Raw genomic sequence first — 23,389 nt, forward strand, 5'->3', positions numbered from 1 at the left:
GAGTTCATCGCGTTTAAATTCATTCCCATTCGGCCAAGCTTAATTGTCAGATTCCAACCCATTCTTACCAACCAAACCTGTTCACCCCTCCTGCAGGGGCTGGAGCACTGACTGCAGGTTTCTTTGCAGGACCAGCTGAGGCAATGCTTCTCCAGGCAGCCTCCGGGGGCCAAGGACACGGACACGCTGGTGCAGGAGCCCGACAGCCAGTACGGCACCTGGAACGAGCAGCGGCACAGCGGGGACAGGTGAGGGCTTTGCTCGGCTCAGGGGATGAGGGGGGGATGCTGCAATCCTGGAACCACTTAAATTAGTGCCTTGTCTCAGTCTCTTCTGCCTTCACTCAGAGCCAGGATTGAAAAGCACACGAAGGAAATGGATTTTTTTCGTGTTGGGGCTCGGTTGTTTATTAAATCTTATCAAAAAGTACAGAGTGTCCAGCTGCACTTCTGGCCACCTGCTAGAAACAAGTAAAATGGAGGGAGATCCAGCTGCTACAAGCTCCCCTAAAGCTAAACAGTCCAGTAGAGAATGAACACCTATATTATTAATCCTTTTAACCCAATAACCACATTCCCATAACCCTCAGCATGACACTGACCAACCAGAAACTACTGCCTGAAACCATGAAGAAGGAAGATGAACACTGAAAGGGACACCACCCAAAATCCTCCATCTTGTCCCATACCTATTACTATTTATATTCTATATACTATTTATATACTATATACTATTATTACTACGTACTATTATTACTATTTATATTATAAAAACCTCAGTTTTAAAAGCCATCACCATGTGAAACCATACACTTCTATTTAACTATAAATCACTCTCGTGATTTTTAACTTCATCACTCAAATTTAGAAGCCTCCTCCAAGGTCTCAGTTCAAAAGCAGTGTTCTCCAGGGGATCAGTGCCAGAAAGCACAGAAAACTCAAAAACCTCAGGTCTCTGGGATCCAGCACAATTCCACAATGCCAGAATAATCCATGCTGTAAAGGCCTTAAAGATCATCTCATTCCAACCCTCGGCCATGGGACATCTGCTAGAGCTCCAAGCCTTGTTCTTGGACACTTCTATTTGTTTTCTTTGTTTTTAAATCTGATTTTCTGTCATTGCCTTTTGGGATTGTTATGGGTTTATAAAACTTGTTTTTAAAACTTGATTTTTACACTAGATTCTAAAGCTTTTGCTTTTTAAGGTGCTTAAAACATATTTTTACTTACTTAAAACTAATATTCATACTTCTCCTTGATATCTATGCAACTTAATAATATTTCTACTCACTTAAAACTAAAGACTATTTCATGTCTGACTTTATATTTTAATTTTTTAAATATTTTTATTTCAATTCTTTTTAATTCAGTTCTTCATTTTTTTTCTTCAATTCTTATGTTCTGTTCTCTCTCTGAGACGCTGTTTTCACACTGCAACATTTGCCATTGCTTTAACAATACCATCAGAGGGAGCTGAATGGCAAAATCCCTCTGGAACAGGGACTCTGGGCCTCAGGTGGGGTGACACAGAGTGCATCTCTGTGCCCACATCTTCAACTCTTAAGTGTTTTATTGGTGGTGAAGTGGAGGATGAAATGGAGTATCAGTTGAGTGAGACTGATACTGAGTATTGCTGATGCTTTTCTGTTCTTAGAATGATTTAGTGAAATAAACCTAGAGCAGCAAAGTGTGAGGTTTTTTTATAGTTCACACCTGTTGTGTAAATTACAGTTTGATCTACCCTGAACTCGTGTCCTGTCTGCTCAGTGTGGTATGAAAATAGCATTTTAGCTGTTTTTTAATGCTATATTTGTTGGGATCTTACAGCAGACATTAATGTCAGTTACGTTTGGTTTGTTCTGCACTCGAGAACTGTGTGTTATAAATATTTTATTGCTTATGAAATCAGGGTAAGGACCTGCTCGAGGTTCAGCAGTCACAAGTGAGTGCCAACAGTGACAGCCAGGCTGCTGTAAAATTAACTTGGATTCCAGGATGGTGCAGACATTTCTGAGATCAGTTTCTTAACAAAGGTGCTTGTCTCAGCTTCAGAGCAGGCAGCACTGGAGAGTTATTTCAATCCATCCATCCTGATTAGAACAGCTCCACCTAAACATTCCTCTTCACTGGAGGATTGAACTCAATCCCATGTGCTGGAATTTTGTTTGCACTGCAAGAAATGTTTGGTTTTTGCCTTTTTTATGGTATAATGGTGACAGTGTAGAGACTCTTTAGCATTTTGCCACCTCATTGCTCTCCTTTATTTTGACTTACAGCTCATTGCAGGGGAATTGCTGCTGTATTAATTCAGGCACTTGAAGAGAAATGAGATTAATGTACTTTTAAATAATGGATGTCTTCCTGGAATATATTGAACGTTCATTTTGTGTGCAGTTGATTCTGGATGAAGTCCCTGCCAGGAGCAGTTCTCCTGATGTTGCTGTGGGTGCTCTGGGCAGGGCTCTGCCTTTGGTGCCTCCTGCTCCCCCCAGCTGGAGGCAGGAACTCCCAGGAGATGTTAATGGCTCAGTTTTCCTGTTTGGCCTGGCTCACTTCCCTCGGAGCATTTCCCCTGCCAGCCCCAGGATGTCACATCCTGTGGGGACCAAACGGTGTCACAGCCTCCTGCTGTGCTGGGGGAACCTCCAGGCTGGGGCATTTCCCAGTATTGGAGCCGTGGAGGGATTATTTTAGGAGTGTTCCATTAGTGCTTCTGTGAATGACCTCATCTTCATGGAATCAGAGTCCTTAAGGTCGGAAAAGCCCTCCAGGATCACTGAGCCCAACCTTCACCTGAATCCTTAAACCAAGCAGTGCCACCTCTGCTTGGGTTTTGAACCCTTCCAGGGATGGTGACTCCAACACTTCTCTGGGAGAGGAGTTTTGAAATCAAAAGCCAGAACTTCATGGCAACAGGATGAACACAGTTCTTTTCCCAGATGAGCTTTTGGAAGGTGGAGGAAGGAGTATTTTCATCTAGAACTGAGTGACTGCTGGAATTAGTGTAAGGAGCTCCTCTGGGCTGGTTCCAGTGGGCTTTGGCCAGTAACTCCTTGGGATAGACAGAGATGAAACCATCTCTTCCAATTGGGAGGAGTTAATTGGGTTTTCCTTAGTTTATCTAAAAGATTTTATTTTAATTTTTTCTTAAGTACTTTAATAAGCTTTTCCAAGTTGACACTCTAGAAAACTCTTAGGTTAGAACAGTCTTCATAAGGAAAATTAACGTTTTTAACAGGAAAGGAATTGGTTTTAAGTGGTGGATCCATACAGCTCTGATTCCTCATTTCACAGGTTGAAGCAACACCATCTTTATGGCCTCTATACACTGTCTTGCTAAAACTAATTAAATTTAATTGCAGTTGAAAGTGAGGATTGCTGTCAGTTTATTGCCCATTGTGATAACCATCCTGCTGCGTTTGTGTGAGGGATGATTTCTCAGAGAAGTGTCTATAAATGCACCTGTGGAACATTGGGGGCAGCTCATGGATGTGCTCACAAACCCTGAAATCTTAATGAAGTAATAGAAAGAGGTGCATGATATATCTCAGTAATGAGAACTGAAATTATGTTTTCAATTTCATTTCTCTGAAGGGAATTTTCCCCCTAATTTGCTGTTCACTGGAAAGAATCCTCTGCACATAACAGGGCTTGGACTCCAGGCATCCTTCCCACGTTTGGGAATGAGCTGTGCCACAGGGGTCGGTGTATGGGGCTGTAATTGTGCAGGAACTCCAAAGGAAAATCCATTGGGAAAGTTTGGGAATGAGGAACCACCAACCAGTTCAACTGGATTTCTGTCACATCTTGCTCTCAAATATTTCAGTTTTAAAAACCTCAGTGAATTGTATCAGCTGCAGCCCTGGGATGCAGCAGGGAAGGGACTTTTTGGAGATGTGCAAATCCAGCAAGATCCTTTCAACACACACTTTAATTTCCATGAAAGGTCCTGCAGATTGTCCCTTCTTCAACATTGCAGTGGCTCTAAAGCCTAATGCTGCAGATAGACAAAATGTTATTTGAAGCAAAAATCCTAGACAAAAACTTTCCCCCAGAGCTCATTAGTGCCATTCTTAATTATCCTGGGGCCCACTGGTGGAGGAGGGAAGCAGCATTCCCTGTGGGCAGTGTCTGCTCTGCCAGACTGGACACTCTTCCATGTGCTGGTGCTGATGGAATGCTGTTATCCAGCAGTAAACTCCTGAGTGTTTTTCTCCTGGGATTGCTGTACCAAATACTAAGCTTTATTGCTTAAAAGATGTGCATATATTGATATATAAGTGGGGTTTTTTAGGTTTAGAACAGTTTTCCTAGATAATGTGCCCAAGAAATGGTGCTTAGTGACTGAAGGCTTCTGTCAAGAGGAGAAAACAAATCAGAGCTAAATCCTTTAAGTTTTGTTTTTTTCAAACTGGGAATTAGAAGCAGGACAGCCCAATTTTTACTGGAAGTAGAATCTTCCCTTTTCAAGGACTATTTCCAGCCTTTGTGACAAAGGCAGATAGAGCAGTGTCCAAATTTCATTCCTGACCCTGCAGCTCATTCCTGTCAGTCTGGGCCATGGGAGGAATTGTAGGAAAACACTGGGAGCATCCCAGCCCTAGGGAGCAGGTGCTGCTGCCCTCCTTCCCGAGGCTCACAGAGCTCGGAGCCCATGGAGCCCTGCCTTAGGCTGCCACCTGGTGCCCAGCTCTCCTCAGCTCCAGCAATTCTGCAGGAAAAAAAATCCTCTGGCTGTCTGGAACACACCCCAATCCTCAACACACCGGGAATCCAAGGGGTGGGGGCTGTGGAAGGGATCCACACTCTGCTGCTGGTACTCAAACTTTCTGTTCCACTTCTCTTTAACTCCTGCTGACCTGTGTGATGCAGCCTGGCCTTGTATCACTTTTATCTTTTTTTTGCACAGGATTGAATGCACGAGAGATGTAATTTCTTGTTCAGACTCAGATGTTCATTAATTCTTATCTATATTACAGTGAGTTCTACAGCACTTCTAGCTAACAAGGCAAAAATGGACATCTATCTCTCTCTCTACAAGGCATTTTAAGGCCAGATGGTCCAATTAAGAAACGACACCTTAATTATTTTTACTTTTAACCCAATAACTGGTCACCCATTACCCACAATGCGGATTTTTCTATCCAATTAAACAAGATGACCCAAACCCATGAAGAAGAAAGACAAAACCTCTACCCTAAAACCTCCATCTTGCTTTCTATATATTACTATATTCTAAGACCTTAAATTCTAAATTTTTCACCCTGTGATATTACACATTTCTATTCAAACTGCACACCCATGATCCCAGTTCTATCACTCAATTTTGGAAGCCTTCTCCACGGCCTCAAAAGCAGTGTTTCCCTGAGGGTCAGTGCCTGTCAGCAAAGTCTAAAATTCTCAGTTTCCAGGATTCTAACAGCCTTGCAGGTCTCCGTTTCCCCCCAAATCTCACGGATTCCTTTTGTTCCAATTGCAGCTTTGTGGGAGAATCTCCTTGCCTGGACACCGAGGTGGTGTCAGGGCGGAAGCAGCCCCCGGGCAGCCACCCATCCTCACTGTCCTCACAGACAGAGCCACCCTCCCTGGCTGAGCACCATGACCTCTCCAAAGACCAAAGGAGCACCAGCCTGGACCGTTCCAGCACAGACCTGGACTCCACTGATGGCACTGATTTGCCTCCTGCAGGGGACACGCTCCCTGAGGACAAGAGCAGTTATTTCTCCTTCATTGATGTGAGTTGCTGTCGTGTGTTCCCTCAGTTCATCCTTCTGGAAGCTTTGCAAACAGTTTTGCCCTGCTTTTTTCCCACACTGAACTTTGCCAGCTGCTTTCCTGCCTGAAAAGTTTAGGATCAAAACTACAGAGTTCTTCTAAGTCTCCATGGTGTTTAGGTTCTGAGAGATTCCATAAAGCTGCTGGCCTTGGATAATCAATCATGGAATCCCAGACTGGTTTGGGGCAGAAGGGATCTTAAAGCTCATCCAGTTCCACCCCTTGCCATGTGCAGGGACATTTTCCACTAGACCAGATTTCTCCAAGCCCCATCCAACCTGGCCTTGGACACTTCCAGGGATGAATATTGGAAGCATAATTTAATAACACAAACAGCCAGTGACTGCTGTGCTGTCAGCCACGCAGATTTAAGGCCATAAACACATCCATGCATATTTTTCCTGTTTACTATTGGTTTCTTTCCATAGTAGCTCACAGTTGCATTTTAAAGGATTTTTTTATAGTGAAGAATCTTGCAGTTGGTGTAAGACCAGGAATTTCTGCCATACACATTTAATGAGGTCTAGTGCTGCAAGAACTTTGTTTAGTTTGGAAAAGCCCTCTAAGATAATCAAGTCCAACTGTTCCCCCAGCACTGCCAAAGCCACCACTAACATGTCCCCAAGTGCCACATCCACACGGTGTTTGAACACTTCCAGAAGGTTCTGTGGTGTTCCTGGGCCACTAAAGATGTCTCTGTAAAACATTATTAGCTCCAAGTGCAGATGGCAATTGCTGTGTGATGAGTAATTTATTCCTGACCTGAAATCTTTTGCAAAAGGGAGCAAACCCACATCTTCTCAGGGATATTTGGTGGTTACAGGCAAATCTGTAACAGCAAATTGCTTTAAGCAAGTAAATAAATTACATCACCTTGTTTGCTCTGTAAATGTTACTGCTTATTGGATGTGTTGGGAATGACTGATCACAGAAGTTTTCTGAATGCTGTGACACTAAACTTGGAGTGTCCTTGTTGCTGATGAGTGGCCTCGAGTGTTTGTGGCTGGCAGGGAAGCTGCAGCTCTACACTCCAAGAGAATTTTGTGTAGTTGCTCTTTTTAGATCCCAATCTCGGGATTTGCCTTCAGCTGCTACCAGCTAGCAAGGGCTGTATTCATAAAACACTCTAGGAACCAAACTCCCGATTATTGCAGTTATTTTTAATATTAATTTAGTGCAAATTATTCCTGCAACTCAAGTATCCACAGCCTAGAGAGACCAAAGCATTACACCCCGTTAGCCACAAAGACCTCATCATAAACTCTCTTTGGTATGACTTTGACTACAATAACAATAATCGGGCAAATAGATATACTTTAATTAGATGAATGCAATCAGGTGGGCTGGGATTTCACTGTGGAGGAGATGGGGCTCATTCCCAGGTGTGTGTTCCTGCAGCACACAGCTGTCCTGGACTCCAGTGCTCTGAAAACTCGGGTGCAGCTGAGCAAGAAGCGCCGGTGCCGAGCGCCCGCCTCGCACTCGCTGCGCAGGAGCAGAGGGCTGGACCTGGAGAACAGGTTTTCCTTGACAGAAGAGGCAGATAATGGCTGGATGTTCAAGGATTCCACAGGTAACCCCCTCAGCTACCTGGAATAATTGGTTGTGATCGGCCTGGGTGCAAGGGCGGGAGTTTGTGAAAGGCGTTTGTTAAATACTGCCCTTCATTCCTGCTGGAGTGCAGGAAGAGATCTTGAGCAAGGCTGAGATGAAAAGCTGGCTCATGCTTTCCCCCTCTGCTTTCTTTTCTTTTTTAACAATTAATTAGAAGAGAAGAAAACTATGCAACAGGAAGATTCTGAGGAGGAAGACAAGATCCAGCACACTCCGAGGTCATCTTCTGTGCAAGCCCAGAGACTGCCTGTGTTCCCGGGGATGGATCACTCTGTCCTCAAGGTGAGCTCAGGCAGAGCCCAGCAGGTGGGAGATAAACCAGTTCTGTAGCTGCAGATGCTTTATAAGAAATTCCCTCACTCATTTCAGGGAATTTTTTTGTTTTTATAAACCTGGAGTGATCCGTTCTGCATTCCAAAAATAAAAACCTGGATGCTGGCTTAAAAGGATCCCTATCTTTATTTTGATATTCAGGCCGAACTGCGGAAAAGACAGGAGTCTGAGAGCACTGGTGACATGGGCTCTGCTCAGCTCTTCAAATCCCCCAAAGCACAGCTCGGCACTCCCGGCAGCAGAGTGCTGCCCTCCAGTGTGGAAAAGGAGGACAGGTGAGAGAATCCCAGCGCCAGGAAAAGGCGAATGCTCTTCTTGGTACAAGGGAAAAATAATGCAATAAGCTGTACATTCTTTTTCTTGTTGTTTCTGTCAGGAGTTTTCATAATGAAGGAATAAAGAGTATTTTTATTTTTTAAATATCTTAGGTCAGAAGAAAAGTCTCCTCAGTGGCTGAAGGAGCTGAAATCAAAGAAGAGACAGAGCCATTATGAGAATCAGGTTTGAAAAGGTACTTTGGGTAGGAAGGGGGGCTTTGCTGAGTGCAGATGTGCAGTGACAAACCCACATTTCCTTTGATGTGTTGGTGTCACCAACCCTGTCCTTACCCTGCCCTGTGCACCAGGGGTGCCAGGGACTGGTGCCAAGCAGGGCAGTGCCCCTCCACTGCCAGTCCCAGTTTCACTAATTCTCTGCACACAATTTGATTTTCATAGCCTTCACTCTATTGGGGCTGGGATTTCCCAAAATCTGCAAACTTTGTGTGTTTTCAGCACAATTCTGGGTGGCTCTTAAGCATTTAATGCATTAAATAGACACGACCAAGATGGAAAACACATTTTAAGGAGTTCCTGTTGCAGCTGCCTGATCATATCACTCCCTTCCTTCTGTTTTCCTTTGCAGACAGTGATTCTAACTAGGAGAAGATAAAGAAGTTTAACAGAAGCCTTAACTCATCTGAACCTAAACCCCCATGTCATGTTGCTGCTGTTTGCTTCCTGCCTCAACTGCTCTGTGCATGGTGCCTTCCTGTTTTGTGGAGAAAAGCTGCTTCAATTCATAGTCAAATACAAAGCTGTGTCTGTCAGGGCAGGGGGACAGTGGCACTTTAGACCTGCCTGCCAGGAGAACCCCCCTGGGTCACAGTTAGCACTTCAGAAAGTCTTGGAAAACAGAAATATTTGGGAGTGCTGTGATCCAGGGAACTCCTCTCGCTGTGGAACAGACTCTGTGTGTTCACCTCTGGGAGATGTGTCTGGCTGGGCTTTGTGTTTGTTTATGAAAATAATAATTTTAATCAAATTTATCTTTTTTTTCTTTGTTTTTTTTTTTGTGAACAAATAGTAAGCTCCTATTTAGAATGAAATTTGTGGAAGGTGAGAGTGGAAGAACAAATCATGTTTACTGCCATATTGAAAAAGGAAACTTGATTATTTTTTGTAAAATGTATTTTTGATTGGCTTGTATTTACATGTGATCTGCTGACCTGGCAGATGGAGATAATTTTTAGATGAACAAAATGTTAACTTTTGTCACTCTTGAAGTGGTATATTCTGTGTTTTGTCAGCATGTGGAATAATTGCTTCATTGGAATGTCTTTCCTAAAAAGGATCAAGCAATAATGTCAACCAGTTCTCTTAAAAAAAAAAAAAAGTAAAAATATGTAAATACTGTTTTTATAACAAAAAAGGAAGGGAAGAGGGAGGATGTTACACTCATATCAGGGTTCCAGTTAATTGTTGAATGTCACTTTAATAGCAGTTCAGATAGTCCCACTTCATATTTTTATTTGTTAATCTGTAAATACCAGGTTTAAGTTTTTATTTTTATGCTGATTTTGTGGGATAACCTAAATGTGATCTTCAGTTTCTCAGATGATTTCCTGTCTTTCCTTTGGCGAGATGTGCTGATAGAGGAGTAGAGATCTCCTGGACTGCACGGGTGTTTGGGTATCCCTAATTCTCAGATATTCCCTGTCTCTGGACACTCGTTCTGAACCACCATGGCCATGGAAGCCACACTCGGTTCTTGCCCCAGATAAGTGCTCTTTCAGTAACCTTCAAAAGCATAGCCCAGGGGAGGGAGGTGATTCCAGTGTTCCTCAGGCTCAACCAGGAAAACGTGGAAGAGGGAAAAGGAGAGTGGAGAGCTCTCCTCACCTGGCAGAGCTCCTTGGGCTGCTTTCCACGTCCTGCTGAGGGCTCTTCTGCATACAAACCACAAAGCACCAGCACTTCAGCTCCTTTTCCTTTTGTCTTTTTTTCCCAATCAGCGTTTTGGGAGCGCGGCTCCCATGGGGCCTGCCCTGGCTGCTCTCTGTCAGGCTCGGAGCTGCCAAAACCATGTGCCAATTCACCTCATGGAGGAGTCACAGGAGGGGGATTTTGCAGTCCCAGTCTGCAGGAAATAGCAGCAGGATGGCAGGAGACAAATCCCATCTGCACATCTCTCGCTCCCGGATCTGATTCCGCTGGCAGCTCCCTGTGCTCCCTGGAGATGAGATGGAGAAATCTGTCTGATGTAAAAGTCTTTTCCCTGTTGCTTTGCCCTGTTTCTCATGGGTTCTGTTGCCACTGTTAGTTTGGCAGCCCCTCTGCTCCCCACAGAGCAGTGATCCCCAGGATTCTGATGGAATTTGGGGATGGGCCCTGTCAGTGCAGCCACCACCATTCACCAGCTCCTGTTAAAACCTTGCACAGATTTCCTTCCCTTTCCTTTAGATGATGGTGGAAAAGGTGACTCCTGGTGTGTTTTTTGGTTGTATATTCCTGTGGCAGCACCCCAGGGTTCCGTGGGTGTGTCCCACGTGTGACACTCACCTGGGCCAGCCTGAGCAGCACGGGCAGGTGAGGAGGATGATGGTGGCATGTCCAGAAATCAGGCGAGTCCCTGCTCACAGGACCATTCACACAGGCTGGGTTTTCCACTCCCACAGGTGACAGTGTTGCATTCCCAACAGTTGGAGGATTTACTGGCTCTTGGTCTAGGCCAGAAATTCTGTAACTGTGTTGAGGAAACTGAGGGGATTGACACGAGGTTTCCACAAAGCCCTTGAATGTGTTTGCATTTCCACGTCTGCTTGGACAATGCACTGAAATTACTGTATTGAGTAGTTTAACCTACTACTGAGAAATGTTTAATGCTTAAATGTCTAATTAAAGAGCATCTTTAGAATGTTGTTGAATGGGAAAGTGTTTTTTCTGCTCTGTTATTTCTTTATATTGTACATGGATTAAATATCAACTTCCTTCGGGTTATCACTCTGTAATAAAAGATATATAAATATGTTATTACTTCTTAATTGATAGAACAGACTGTAATACACTTTATATAATTCTATTTTAATTCCAAATAATGCTTCTTGGAATTTTTTATGCTTTCACTTTTGTTGCCATCTGCTTTTTCCTGCTGTTTATTGGAGATGGAAGTGAGCTGTAAGGTTCCTTCAGATGTGCTGGTTCCTTCACTCCTGGATCCCTGGAGCAGGTTCAGCTCTTGTCCAGAAAGTGATGCTGAAGGTGATGGAGGCCCTGGCAGTTCCTTTGTCTCTCCTTGCTTAAAAAGCCACATCACTCTTGGGTTTTACAGGTGGGATGATGTGTTTTGTATAATCCAGGAGCACTTTGTGACTGCCCTCCTCTCATGATCCCCAGTGATCCCTGCTGTGGGTGGTGTGTCAGGGACTTGCATGGCTGCTCCATTGCTTTTTAGTGGAATTCCCAATTGTGGATTTCTTCCTTTTTATTTTTTCTGTTTGCAAATTCACCTTTTTAACATCTGTGAATCTTCAATTTGGTCCTCATGCACCAGAACCTTTCACTTCTTGCAGAGGAAGAAGCAATGTTTGGTTCCCCAACCTTTGACATTCCAAGATTTCCACAGGACTTACCCCCACACACTATCCCCTTTTCACTGCCACCAGAGTTTGTTTCACCTTGTTCCTTGATTGCAGACAAATTATTTGCAAACTGAAATGCACGTGGGGCGGATTTGGGAGTACAAAGTGTGACCTGTAAAAGGTTTGGAGCAGCAGATCCCTGATTTCTGCAGGGATAGTGTGTTTCAGGGGGAGAGGGGCAGTGCTGGGGTACTGTCACAGGGTGTGGCTCTGGGTACAAAACTTGTGGGGGGAGTGCCCAGGGCTGTCACTGCTGTGCCCAAGGCAGCTCTGGGGGTGAAACAAACTGTTCCAGGGAAATACAGAGCTGTCACCATAACTGTGCTCCCTCACTGTCTGCACCTCCCTGAAGGACACTGGTGCAAGAGCAGCTGCAGCCAAGTGAGAGATGTGTTGGATCCATCCCTTCAGCCCAGTGCTGAGAAGAAGAAAAAAAAAGGTATTTGCTTTACTTCCTTTTAAAGATGGCTTTTTTGGAAGTGGAGGCTTTTGGGACCAGGTTGAACAGGAGCAACCTGGTCTAGTGGAAGGTTGGGGGAGATGAGATTTAATGTCCCTTCCAACCCAAACCATCCTGTGATTCTATGAAATCACCTCCGTGGAGCTTTAATGGATTTGGGGGTGTTCTGGTAGGGGCTGCAGAGTCCAGGCTTGGTTCTGCTCACCCTGGGAGTGGAGAGGATGGAGGAGGTGAATCCTTCCTGAGCTGGTGCTGAGCTCTGTTCCATGGCTGTCCTGTTGGCTCAAGTACAAATGTATTGCAAAAATAGAATCTGAAATAACTTCTGGTTCTTCTGGTGGGATTGGCAGAGGAGGAGAGCCAAGGTCTGGTGGTTTATGGGTTTTTCTCATTCCATGTTGAACAAAATGGTATCAAATCTGATTTTGAAGGAGCTCTTGATCCACATAGCCTTACAGAGTGTGTCAGTCTGGGTCACAATAAATCAACAAATACATTGTGTGATAGAAATCCTATATTTTGCATTACACAGTTTCCTAGGGAATAAAGATATTCTGGCTGCTCTGTTTTGTTCTGTACCATTACAGTTGCAGTTTAGCTTTGCCAGGTATTAACAAAAAAATACCTATTTTATAACAGTCATTTTTCAAAGGGATTTAAAAGGCTGACTGTGAGGAAATTGAGGTCTGTTTAGGAGAGGCATCAAAGAGATCCAGTGTCATGTTTTTGGAATTGCCTTGTCACTATCGAGACCTGGGAGGGGCAGATCCAGGTGAATGAGGATGCTGGAAAGGAAGGGACTGGCACGAGGAATTCTGTGTTTCTAATTTGTTGAGCACAGATTATGTTGTGTTTGGTGAGACAAAAATTAATCCATTCCTCCTCGGTCTGTGCCTGTTGGAGCTGTGGCATCTGTGGGACAGCTCTGATGGGGACAGCAAATCTTCCTGAGGAACCACAGGATGGGCAGAGTGAGGAAGAGTCAGCTGGAGACACCTCCTGGGTCATCCCTGTCACACCAGGCCTGGAGCATCACCCAGCAAGGCCAGGGCTGGGATGGGGCTCAAGGGCCCCATACACATATATATATGCATATATATATATATATATATATATATATATATGTATGTATATATGTATGTATAACAGGAGAGGTTTCCATCCCTCTCCCATTCAGTTTGTCCAGCCTGGTCCAGAGGATTCACTTTTCTGGCAATTTCAGTAAAGGTTTCATGGGCAGTTCTTGGTTTCAAGGTGAGCCACACTCAAAAAAACCTGCAAGGGCCATAGCAAATGGGGATTTGTGCAGCTGAATAAAATGTTCGGGATTCAGGATGGTTTGGATCTGAAGGGACTCTCAAAGGTGAAGAGGGAGTCAGGCCTCAGCTGAGTGAAATGCTCCCAGTTTGCTCCTCCCTTCCATCATCCTGTGCCTGTGAAGATGGACAAGCCCTTGTGCCAGGCTGCAGAAATCCCTCATCACACACCCCAGGATGCGTTCCCAGCCTGTTCCTGGGAAATGCTGGGGAGGGAACCAGAGAAAGAAAAGGGATTCAACAGAGAGAACCTGCTTGGGGCCATAGTTAAAACAAGAGCACCAATCTGGAAATCCAGAGCTGCTCCAGCTCCCAGAGCTGACCCCAGCCCTGCATCACACCTTGAGCTGGAACTCACACAATTGGGGTTATTTTGCCCGATTTTTGCTTCGTGCTGCGCTCAGTTTCCAGGCTAAACCCTCCCGTGAACTGCTGATGGCAGAGTTTTCCAGAGAACCTGGCAAGAAGCAGCGTGAACGTGCTGATGTGAATTTGGACGTTAATCTTCTGTAAATCGAGTGGCCCGTGTCCGAGGGACAGCCGGGAGAAATCTGAATGACGTTTCCATAGCTCGCTGCGCGCCCGCGCTATTGAGATGAAATCTCATGGATGGAATTCCGTGGACGCAGCTGCTGTATCAGCGCTCGGGGAATTCTGCTGTTCTGTTCAGAAGCAACCCATAAATAGCGGGGCCGCCCGCGCCGCCCGGCACAGCGGAACCACACGGAGAGGTAGCGGGACTGGAGGGGCTTCCACTGGGAATTTGTGTGTCTGAGTCGAGCTTTTGGCTCGTGCGTGGCGAGAAGTGAAGCTGCAGGGCTTGATTCAGGATGTTGATCAAAGTCCTTTCTTCGTCTCTTAAGCCCCTTAAGCGTGGCGTGGCCAGGGAAGGCGTGTTCCAATGTTTGAGCAGAGTTTTGTGGATGTTCCTGGAGAGTGAGGAGGGGGCTCTCACCACCATCCCCCCCGGCCAAGGCGGTGGCAGCAGCTCCAGCTGCCGGGTTTGGTGTCCCCTGGGATGCTGGAGCAAAGGAGAGGTGTCAGGTTTATGTTATGGGGAAAGATGTCAGCAGCTGGAAGCTGAGAAATTCCTGCTGGTAACAAAGGCCGGGCTGTGAGATGGGAGTTTAGTGGCAGCTGGGCAGGAGGGCTCCGTGTCACTTGGGACATGGCTCGGTTCAGTCCTGAGGGTGCCTGGGTGAGGATTTGGGGCTGATGTGCAGGAGGGAGAGGAGGATGGACAACAGAGCCTGGACTTAGAGCTGCTGTATCGGAGTCTCTGCTGTCCCATGCTGCCTGTCCCCGTGCCAGCCTCATCCTTTGTGTTTCATCACCAGCTGTAGATCCTGGTGCCTCCCGCCTTAACCTCCTGCAATTTGGGTTTTCCAGGCACAATGACCGAGCAGCAAAGTCCCCCCGAGCAGATGGCCACTGGGGAGGGTGCTGGCGAGCGAGGTGGCAACTACAAGGTATACTGGGATATACTGGGATATACTGGGGTGTACTGGGGACAGCTGGGCACGGATGGATGCTGGGTGGAGCTGTGGGATGCGGTGTGCACGCACCAGGCTGGAACCAGTGCTGGGGACAGCAGTGGCCACAGCAGCAGTGGATGGTGGCCCCACTCTGGTGTTAAACCCGGGGGGGCTGCAGCTTGGGAAGCAGCTGGATCTGGGGCTCTGCTGCTGCTGCTGCCTGGCAGGAGGGACACTGCTCCCTGCCAAGGACATTGGCTGGCCAGGCTGGTGTGCAGCTGCCCAGGGATTTAATCCAGGAGATGAAGCTTCCTGGCACAGCAGGATCGACCGTGGGCCCAGGCACTGAAACTCCCCAGGTGTGTTTGCAGGTTTGGATTCAGCTCGTGGGTTGGTTGAAGGTAAATCAGCTGGAGAGGATGCAGTGGGTGCAGAGCTTCCCACAAAGCTGTTCCTGGACAGGGAAGGCTGGAGGTGGAAGCAGATCCTGCCAGTGGGAGAGAGGGGGTGCCAGGATCTGGGGCTGTTTATTGCTTTGGGATGCACAGAGGAACCCGGGTGTCACCTTTGTCCCTTGAGCCCCCCGTTATGTGGTGTGTGTAGGATGCTCTGCCCTTCTCCCAGGCTCAGGTGTTGCAGCTGGGATCCCTTTGGGACAGTGCCAGGGGGTACCTGGTCACCCCACTGACCCTCCTGGTCCCTGAATGGCGCTGGGCGCCCTGGGCCAGCTCTGTGCCACGCTCTGGCCACTGGGATTCACTCCAGCCCATCCTGCAGCTCAGCCTCGGGGCTCTGCTGAGAGCAGGGCAGCCTGGGGAGGCACCGGGGTCTCTGCACCTGACAGGGCTTAGAAAGAAACACTGAATAAAGAGCTTGTGCCAGGCCAAGGGATGGTTGGATCTGGAGGGAGCAGTGATGGGTAATGACCAGGCTGGGGGTAGGAGAGGCAGCCCATGGCTCAGGAATTCTCTCAGCCCAAACCTTCCGTGTTTCCAGTGCTATATTTGAGCTGGTTTTAAGCCTATCATGGACAAAATTCCAACTCGTGCTTTACCAAACAAACACCCTTGGCCAGAACTCTGCCCAGAGCTGTGTCAGGGCAGAGGCACTGGCAGGACGTGGCTCTGCCAGGCAAGGAGTGACATCGGATGGAGGGACACGGTCAGAGCCCTTTGATCCACTGCTGCCCCCATTTCCTGGGGTGTTCCCCTGCTGGGGTGGCTGACAGCATCTCTCCCCACCTTAGATCACAATCTACGAGCTGGAGAATTTCCAGGGGAAAAGGTGTGAGCTGACAGAGGAGCTCCCCAACATCACCGAGAAGGAGATGGAGAAGGTGGGCTCCATCCAGGTGGAGTCTGGCCCGTAAGTCTGGGGTGGGGAAGATGGAGCAGCCCCAGGGGTGGCAGGGAGAGCATCCCCCTGACCCTGGGGTCCTGCAGGTGGCTGGGCTTCGAGCGCCAGGCCTATGCTGGGGAGCAGTTCGTGCTGGAGAAGGGAGACTACCCCCGCTGGGACTCCTGGTCCAACAGCCACAGCAGCGACAGCCTGATGTCCCTCCGGCCCCTCCAGATTGTGAGTAGAGCTGTGCTGGGGTGGCCACAGCGCTGGGGAGGGGCTGGGGGCAGCTCCTGACCCACCCTTTCCCCCAGGACAGCGCTGACCACAAGATCCACCTGTTTGAGAACGTGGGGTACACCGGGAGGAAGATGGAGATCGTGGATGACGACGTCCCCAGCCTCTGGGCCCATGGCTTCCAGGACCGTGTGGCCAGTGTCAAGGCCCTGAATGGAACGTAAGGATGGGGACACAGGGGACACCCCGCCAGGTTCCTGTCCATGGCACTGTGGTTGGTGGCCCCAGGGTGGTTGGTGGCAGGGACACCTGGCACAGCCACTGCAGCTGCTCCCACGGTGCTGCTCATGCCCTTGTGTCCCTTGTTCCCTCCCTGCTGCCACCTTTTCCCTGGCCCACAGGGAGTAACAGGGACCATGGCAGTGTCCCTGGGGCTGGATGATGGCTCCTTGCCCTAACCCACCACCCAAGCAGTGGAGCTGCTTTTCCATGGACTCTCCATCCTCTCCTGGCACACAGCATTCCCCACCTGGGCACTGTGGCTGCAGCCTGTGCAGTGGCACTTGGTGACACAGGAGTGGTCCTGGCTGTGGCAGACAAAGACACGGGGATGGGGATGGGGATGGGGACACTGCCCCTGCTCCAGGGGCTGTGGGGGTGTGGGGTGGGCACTGCTGAGCACTGCCTCGCTCCCCACAGGTGGGTGGGCTACGAGTACCCCGGGTACCGGGGCCGCCAGCACGTCTTTGAGAAGGGCGAGTACCGGCACTGGAACGAGTGGGACGCCAACCAGCCCCTGATCCAGTCCGTGCGCCGCGTGCGGGACCAGCAGTGGCACCAGCGGGGCTGCTTCGAGAACAGCTGAGGGACCCCCAGCCCCCGCCGGGGCCGCTCGCGGGGTCCCCCGGCCCAGGCCGTGACCGTGGTGTTTTTTGTGCAAAAACCTCAATAAAGCTCTGAGCTGGAGGCTGCCGGGGCCCGCCTGGTCCTGGGCTGGGGGAGGTCGGGGAGGGGGGCAGGAGGATGGGGATGGGGAAGGAGATGGGGATGGGGAAGGGGCAATGGCCGTGCCCAGCAAACCCCGCACGGGGCAGAGAGGGACGTGCCAGTATTTGCAGTGTTACATAAAGGCTGCAGCTTCCCAAAAATAACCCCCGGTGATGCCGCGTCAGGGTTTTTCCAGTGCCTCTGTCCGTTTGCACAGCATCTCCTGCCCGCTCCCAGGGCTGGTGGCCAGTCCCCGGGCAGGGAGGGGGCCGGGGGGAATGTGTGGAGTGGCCAGCCCTGAGTTGTGCCAGGTTCTGTGCGCTCCAAGGGGGGCTCATCCCGTGGTGGGATGGCTGTGTCCAACCTCAGCGTCCTGCAGGGTCTCCAGCCTGTCCCCAAGGAAGGTTCCCACAGTCCTGGGGTGGTGCTGGGGGATGAGCTCTGACATGGGGGGGCTGGTCTGGGGGTTTAGGGGTGCCACAGGGTGCTGGTGGGACACTGAGCACTGAGCTTCCCTGGCACTGCCCTTCCTCAGGGGCACTCTGGCCACGCTTGGGGACCCACAGGGCTGGGACAGAGGTGGGAGGTGGTCTTGAGTCCACCTGAGGGCTTTGTGCAGCTCCCTGAGCAGCCCCTGCAGAGCTTTTCCCTTTGGGAGGGGGGGTTGGAAGCTGTGAAAGGCGAGTGCCTGGCCCTGAGTGGCAAAAGCCGCTTCCAGAACATTCCATGGGGCTGCCATGGCCAAGGGCTGCAGCACCGCCACTGCCCGGGGCTGGGATGAGCCAAATCCAGGAGGGAATCACAGGAGCCGTGCTGAGCACCGTGGGAGCCCCTTGCTGGGGTGATGGGGGGGATGGGATGTGGCTGCAGGGCTGCAGTGCCCTGCACTGGGACCTGGCACAGGTCCATGAGGGTCCAGGGCTCCCACATGGATTAATCCAGGAGATGGGGGGGCAATACTGGGTCCATCTGTGGGGCTGCAGCAGGAGACACAGGCAAGAAAGGAGGACTCCTGGGAATTCCTGGGAATGCTGGAAACTCCTGATCACACCCTGGCCTGTCCATGGGCTGATGGGTTCCTTGCAGAGCTGCACGGGTCACCTTGGCCCCTCTGGCCCTGGAAACCCCCATCACCTGGAGCTTGGGCTGCTGCAGACCCCAGGGACTGACCCTCCCACATGTCACTGCCAGGGTAGGCTCTGGTGACAACAACCTGTGGGTGACCCTGTGTGCAGCCATCCTGGGTTAGGGGATGGGGAAGAGGTGGCCCTGGGGGGCTGTGGCCCGTCACCTGCTGTGGGACCCTCTGGAGGGGCTGCAAGAAGGAAGGAGCAGGTCTGGGGTCTGTTCATGCTGGGTGACACTTGCTGGGGTGACAGGGGGAATCCAGCTCCTCTGTGGGGTGAAGGGGGCTGTGGGTGCTGCACAGGGACTCTGACAGTGTCCCCCCCTGTGTGAATCCTCCTTTGTTGCAGCCCCCAGCCCTGTGCAGCCTCCTGGCTCCGCTGATGGGACAATGCCAGCAAAGGGACTCTGCTGCTGCCCTCGGCCCCCATCCAGCACATCCCAGCCATGGGGCTGAGCCCCTCGTCACCTCAGCTTTGTCCTGGTGTCACAGAGCCGTGCTGCTGCTCCCACTGCCCCGTGGGGCTGGGGTACATCTCAGGGATCCCAAAAAGAATGGGGTAACGCGGGAGGAGCCCACACCCAACACTGGAGCACCCCACGCTCACACCCAGGGTGCTGCCCCAGCCCCGAAGCCCCGGCTCGGGCAGGGGCTCCCGCGGTGCCCCGGGCACTGGCGCTCCCTCCCCGGGCTGCAGACGGGCAAAGCCAGACGTTCACCAGCGCTTTGGGGCGTTTTATCGCGCTTGGAAAGAGCCGAGCTCAGCAGGTCCGGCGGCGGCTGCCGGGCTGTCGGGGGGATCAAGTCTCTGGCCCCGAAACGCCTGAAGCGGGGCTGGCGGGGCTTTGTTGGCCAGGGCAGCCCCGGCTCTTGGCACGCGTTCGGCTGATGCTTGCAAACTCCAAATCTCCTCGCCACCAACCCGACAAAGCGGGTGACTCGAATGTGACAGGTAATGAAATAACTCGGGCTTGGTGCTCGGGCAGACAAAGGCTGCGGCGGATCAGCTGACCCTGGTTTTCATTGGGGTTTAATCCAGCATTCTCGCTTTGAATCAGGCTTTAACTATTTTGTAAATAGTTTTGGCACCTCTCTGCTGCAGCTCGGTATAAATTCCACCTCCCGGCCCCAGCCCGTCACTGGCTCAAGCGGGTACTGGTATAACTGGTAAGACTTTGCTATTTATTGTCCTCTCTTTTGCCGTAGCCTCCTCCCGATCCCCGGGGCCGGGGTCCCTTCCCAGTGCCAGCGGGGTGTGGGCACGCAGCGGCTGAGCCGGGGACAGTCCTGTCCCCGCAGCCCAAAGCAGGACATCACCACCGGGCCATGGCTCCGCTTCTTTTTGTCAGGAACGAGTTTTCACCTGTTTTGGAGCTGCTCAGATACTGAGGGTCCCTCTGGGCTTGAGGATGGGGCTCCTTGCAAGGAGTGGCAGTGCCAGGCTGAGCCGGGAAGGCTCGGCACAGGCTCCTGGGGGCTGGGGCTGACGGGGGGAGCCCCAGGGCTTCTCCCCATCTCCCCTTCGAGCACCCGCGTGGGACCGGGACGCTCAGCTGTTACTTGCTGGGCAAGGACAGCAGGAAATCCTCGACCATAGGGCCTGGGCTCCACTGGGAATGATTTAGGAATTCCTTGGGCTCACAGATCCCTGTGCTGGAGACCCCGGGCAGGTCTCAAAGACCATTGCCTGTGCTCCGAGCCTGGGGAGGTTTTGGGGTGCCGGGCAGCTCTCAGCAGAGTTTGCCCAGCCTGAGCCCATCCTGCTGCAAGCCCTGCTCCCAACGCGCTGCTCCCTGGGCAAACTGCAGGGTACGGGCACATGGACACAGGGCACGGGGCTCGGAGCATGGTCCCCAGCGTGTCCTCCCTCGGTGGCAGATTTTAACGTGCTGAGTTTCCCTCCCAAGGCAGCAGACGACCCAGCTGATGATGGCTTCCGAGCACCAAATGCCAGCCTCCAAGCAGCAGCAAGCCAGCTCCAAGGTCAGTAAGAGACTGCCCAGACCTGCAGCGGGGCCAGGGCACCCTCAGCCTCTCTGGATGCCCAAATCATGCCCGGAGACTCTGCTGGGAGCAGCTGAGCTCCCCTTGCCAGCACCCCCAGCACTCCCGGCTGGTGCCAAGCACGGCCGGCTGCGCTGCTGAGCTGTTTGCAGCAGGACGAGGGGATGGGGAACGGGTTTTTTTTGCACCTCGCAGCCTCGGTGCAGGCGGAGCGGTTGGGAACAGATCAAACGCTGATCTCCCACCACCGCTGCAGACACAGCAGATCTGTCCCCACCGCCCGCTGACCCCTGAGACCTGTGCTGAGCTGGTGGCCCCAGGGCTGTCCCCGGGTTGTCGCCGGGTGTCTGGGTCGCCGTGTCCCTCTGGTGGCTTCGATGCTCCAGCCACACCCCGAGTCCCTCAGCTGTTCAAAACCCGCTGTGAGCGTGGGCATCCCTGTGCCAGGAGCACCGGGGCGCTGGGACAGGGCTTCGTGGGCACTCGTGAGACCTGCATCCTTAGAGGGGTGGCAGCGGTGCCTTGCAGGCTTCTTTAAAAGCCTCTGGAGCGCAGTTTTGGGAGAGTGAGAGGTCTGGACTGCTGCGGATGTGCTGTCCCGGTGGCCAGGGACAGCGTGTGCCCCCGTAGTGGCGACAGGGCAGGGGTGACAGCTACGCTGAGGTCCTGCTCTCCGTTCCAGATTGCCATCTTCGAGCAGGAGAACTTCCAGGGCCGCTGCCATGAGCTCAGCGGGGCCTGCCCCAACCTGAAGGAAGCCGGCGTGGACAAAGTGGGCTCCATCCTGGTGCACTCCGGACCGTACGTGAGGGGAGCTGGGGGCCAGGCGGGGCTGGGAGGGAGGGGGCTGGGGAGGAGGGGTCTCCCCGCTGCCACACCCGCATCGCACCCCGGATTTCCTGTGGCCAACACTGCTGAGCTGCTCGCCCACCTCACCCCAGTGAGTGCCCGGTGCCAGGGGTTGCCAGCAGGTGAGCAGGGGGACACAGTGGGTGAACAGGGGGTGACATCGTCACCTGGACAGGTTGATAACTCCGCTCAGAGGTAGGGAGAGCGGAGGGGTGTGGCCATGGGCACAGATCACAGCGTTACCCCCAGTTTGGTGTCCTTCCCTTTGGGTGCAGGCACAGGCGAGACTGGGACCCCCTTGGTGCCGTCTCCGCACCTGCTGGCCCTGTGTGTGCTCTCTAAGCCACACAAGCTCCGGGAAAGGGAGAGCCCCTGAAAAGCCCCTGGAGGGTTCCCAGCGTGCGCCCGGCAGTGCTGCTCCCAGAACAACGGGGCAGCTGCAGAGCGCCCTGGTGGGAGCACAACCCCAGTGGGAGATTCGAGCGATCCTGTGGGTCCCCAGGGACGAAAGATTGGTAGCCACCATGTTGGAGCGTCCCCAGTGGGGAAGCCTTGCGGTGCCACTGCTGGCCAGAGGCACCGCAGCCCAGCCTGCTCCCCACCGGCACCCCCTGGCACCTCTCCCTTCCCGCAAGGAGCAGGGGACACGGCTGGGGCTCAGCCCGGGCGCTCGCCGGGGGCGGTGCCAGGGGCCGATCCCCGCGCCGCTGCCCACTCTGAAGCGCGTCCCCTGCTCTCTTCCAGCTGGGTGGGCTACGAGCAGGCAAGCTGCAAAGGGGAGCAGTTTGTGTTTGAGAAGGGGGAGTACCCCCGCTGGGACTCCTGGACCAACAGCCGGAGAAGCGACAGCATCACTTCCCTGAGACCCATCAAAGTGGTGAGAGCACCCAGACAGCCACTACCCACCCGCCAGACCAAGGTCTGCAGCCAGAAGTCTTCCCCAGCCTTCCCCCGCCCTCCCCAGCCCCGCGGGCCGAGGGGCACCCCCTCCTGCGCACCCTCGCCCCAGCCCTCGGGCCCGGGGAGCCGTGGGGGGGTCGGAGGGGGCGCGGGGACGGGGACAGTGGCAGGTGACCCCAGAGCGGAGGACGTCTGCTGGTAAGTCTGGCAGTGCCCGCGCAGGCAGCGGCTCTCTGAGCTGGATGGAGGGATGCGGAGCAGCCCCGGCATCGGTGGGAGCGGCGGCACACGGTGCCGGCCCTGGCCTCGGTTTCCCCATAGCCCTGGGCTCTGCCCCCCCTGCCCAGCCCCGCGGGGCCGGCAGCCGCTGAGCCCCGTCTCTGCTCTCCCGGCTGCAGGACAGCCAGGAGCACAAGATCGTGCTGTACGAAAACCCCAGCTTCACCGGCAAGAAGATCGAAATCATAGACGACGATGTGCCCAGCTTCCACGCACACGGCTACCAGGAGAAGGTCTCATCCGTGCGGGTGCAGAGCGGCACGTGAGTCCCGGGGGCGGCGGGGAGGGTCCCGGGCGGTGCCGGAGCATCCCCGCGGGGCTGGGTGATGGTCGGGCTCTGTGTGTGTTGTATGACCCCGCCGCTTGCCTTGGCAGGTGGGTGGGATACCAGTACCCTGGCTACCGGGGCTACCAGTACCTGTTTGAAAAGGGGGACTACAAGGACAGCTCAGACTTCGGCGCTCAGCACCCCCAGATCCAGTCGGTCAGGCGCATCCGGGACATGCAGTGGCACCAGCGCGGTGCCTACCACCCCACCAACTAAAGCCCCCGGCCCGTGCCGGGGCGCGGGGAGCGGAGCAAGCGTTCCCCCGGCCGCCGCTGTGCCCCCGCGGCCTCGCCTCCCGCCTCCCCCCGTGTGATGCCCGCGCTGTCGAAGCAACTCAATAAAGCTTGGAGTTTCAAAGTCCCAGCTCTGCCCTTTCCTTGACACTCCGCGGTCGGGATGCCCGCCCTGCCCTCCGTGCTCCCGGGTGGGGAGGGAGCTCATCGCCGCGCCCCCGATGCTCTCAGTGCCATC

General features: G+C 52.3%; 3 protein-coding genes across 9 annotated transcripts in view; all 3 read left to right on the plus strand.

The window, feature by feature from the left end:
- The window catches only part of KIAA1671 (KIAA1671 ortholog), a 65,443-nt gene extending 54,544 nt beyond the window's left edge, over positions 1-10,899 (plus strand). For 5 of the 6 annotated variants that reach the window (XM_014874875.2, XM_088175815.1, XM_088175814.1 and 2 more), the window contains 7 exons: positions 130-248; positions 5,479-5,734; positions 7,173-7,347; positions 7,543-7,670; positions 7,863-7,996; positions 8,150-8,232; positions 8,625-10,899. In XM_014874875.2, the coding sequence (XP_014730361.2) occupies positions 130-248; positions 5,479-5,734; positions 7,173-7,347; positions 7,543-7,670; positions 7,863-7,996; positions 8,150-8,228 (891 nt within the window). In that variant the 3' untranslated portion in view covers positions 8,229-8,232; positions 8,625-10,899. Of the gene's footprint in view, positions 1-117; positions 249-5,478; positions 5,735-7,172; positions 7,348-7,542; positions 7,671-7,862; positions 7,997-8,149; positions 8,233-8,624 lie in introns of all 6 variants that reach the window. The other variant, XM_088175816.1, reaches the window with a different exon arrangement.
- A 261-nt stretch (positions 10,900-11,160) lies between these two features.
- CRYBB3 (crystallin beta B3) lies at positions 11,161-17,411 on the plus strand. Its single transcript, XM_088175819.1, has 7 exons — positions 11,161-11,309; positions 11,972-14,126; positions 14,785-14,864; positions 16,117-16,235; positions 16,313-16,445; positions 16,523-16,665; positions 17,145-17,411. Exons 2-7 carry the CDS (start codon positions 13,991-13,993, stop codon positions 17,308-17,310), a joined length of 777 nt encoding a protein of 258 aa, XP_088031945.1. The 5' UTR covers positions 11,161-11,309; positions 11,972-13,990; the 3' UTR covers positions 17,311-17,411.
- A 1,946-nt stretch (positions 17,412-19,357) lies between these two features.
- CRYBB2 (crystallin beta B2) lies at positions 19,358-23,274 on the plus strand. 2 transcript variants are annotated; one of them, XM_014874879.2, is made up of 5 exons: positions 19,358-20,541; positions 21,245-21,363; positions 22,156-22,330; positions 22,710-22,852; positions 22,966-23,274. In XM_014874879.2, exons 1-5 carry the CDS (start codon positions 20,485-20,487, stop codon positions 23,132-23,134), a joined length of 663 nt encoding a protein of 220 aa, XP_014730365.1. In that variant the 5' UTR covers positions 19,358-20,484; the 3' UTR covers positions 23,135-23,274. The 2 variants fall into 2 exon arrangements, with proteins under 2 accessions (XP_014730365.1, XP_014730366.2); XM_014874880.2 differs by having other exon boundaries at positions 22,156-22,288.
- The last annotated feature ends 115 nt before the right edge of the window (positions 23,275-23,389 follow it).

The sequence above is a fragment of the Sturnus vulgaris genome, chromosome 19, assembly GCF_052056855.1.
Source record: "Sturnus vulgaris isolate bStuVul1 chromosome 19, bStuVul1.hap1, whole genome shotgun sequence".
NCBI lineage: Eukaryota > Metazoa > Chordata > Aves > Passeriformes > Sturnidae > Sturnus > Sturnus vulgaris.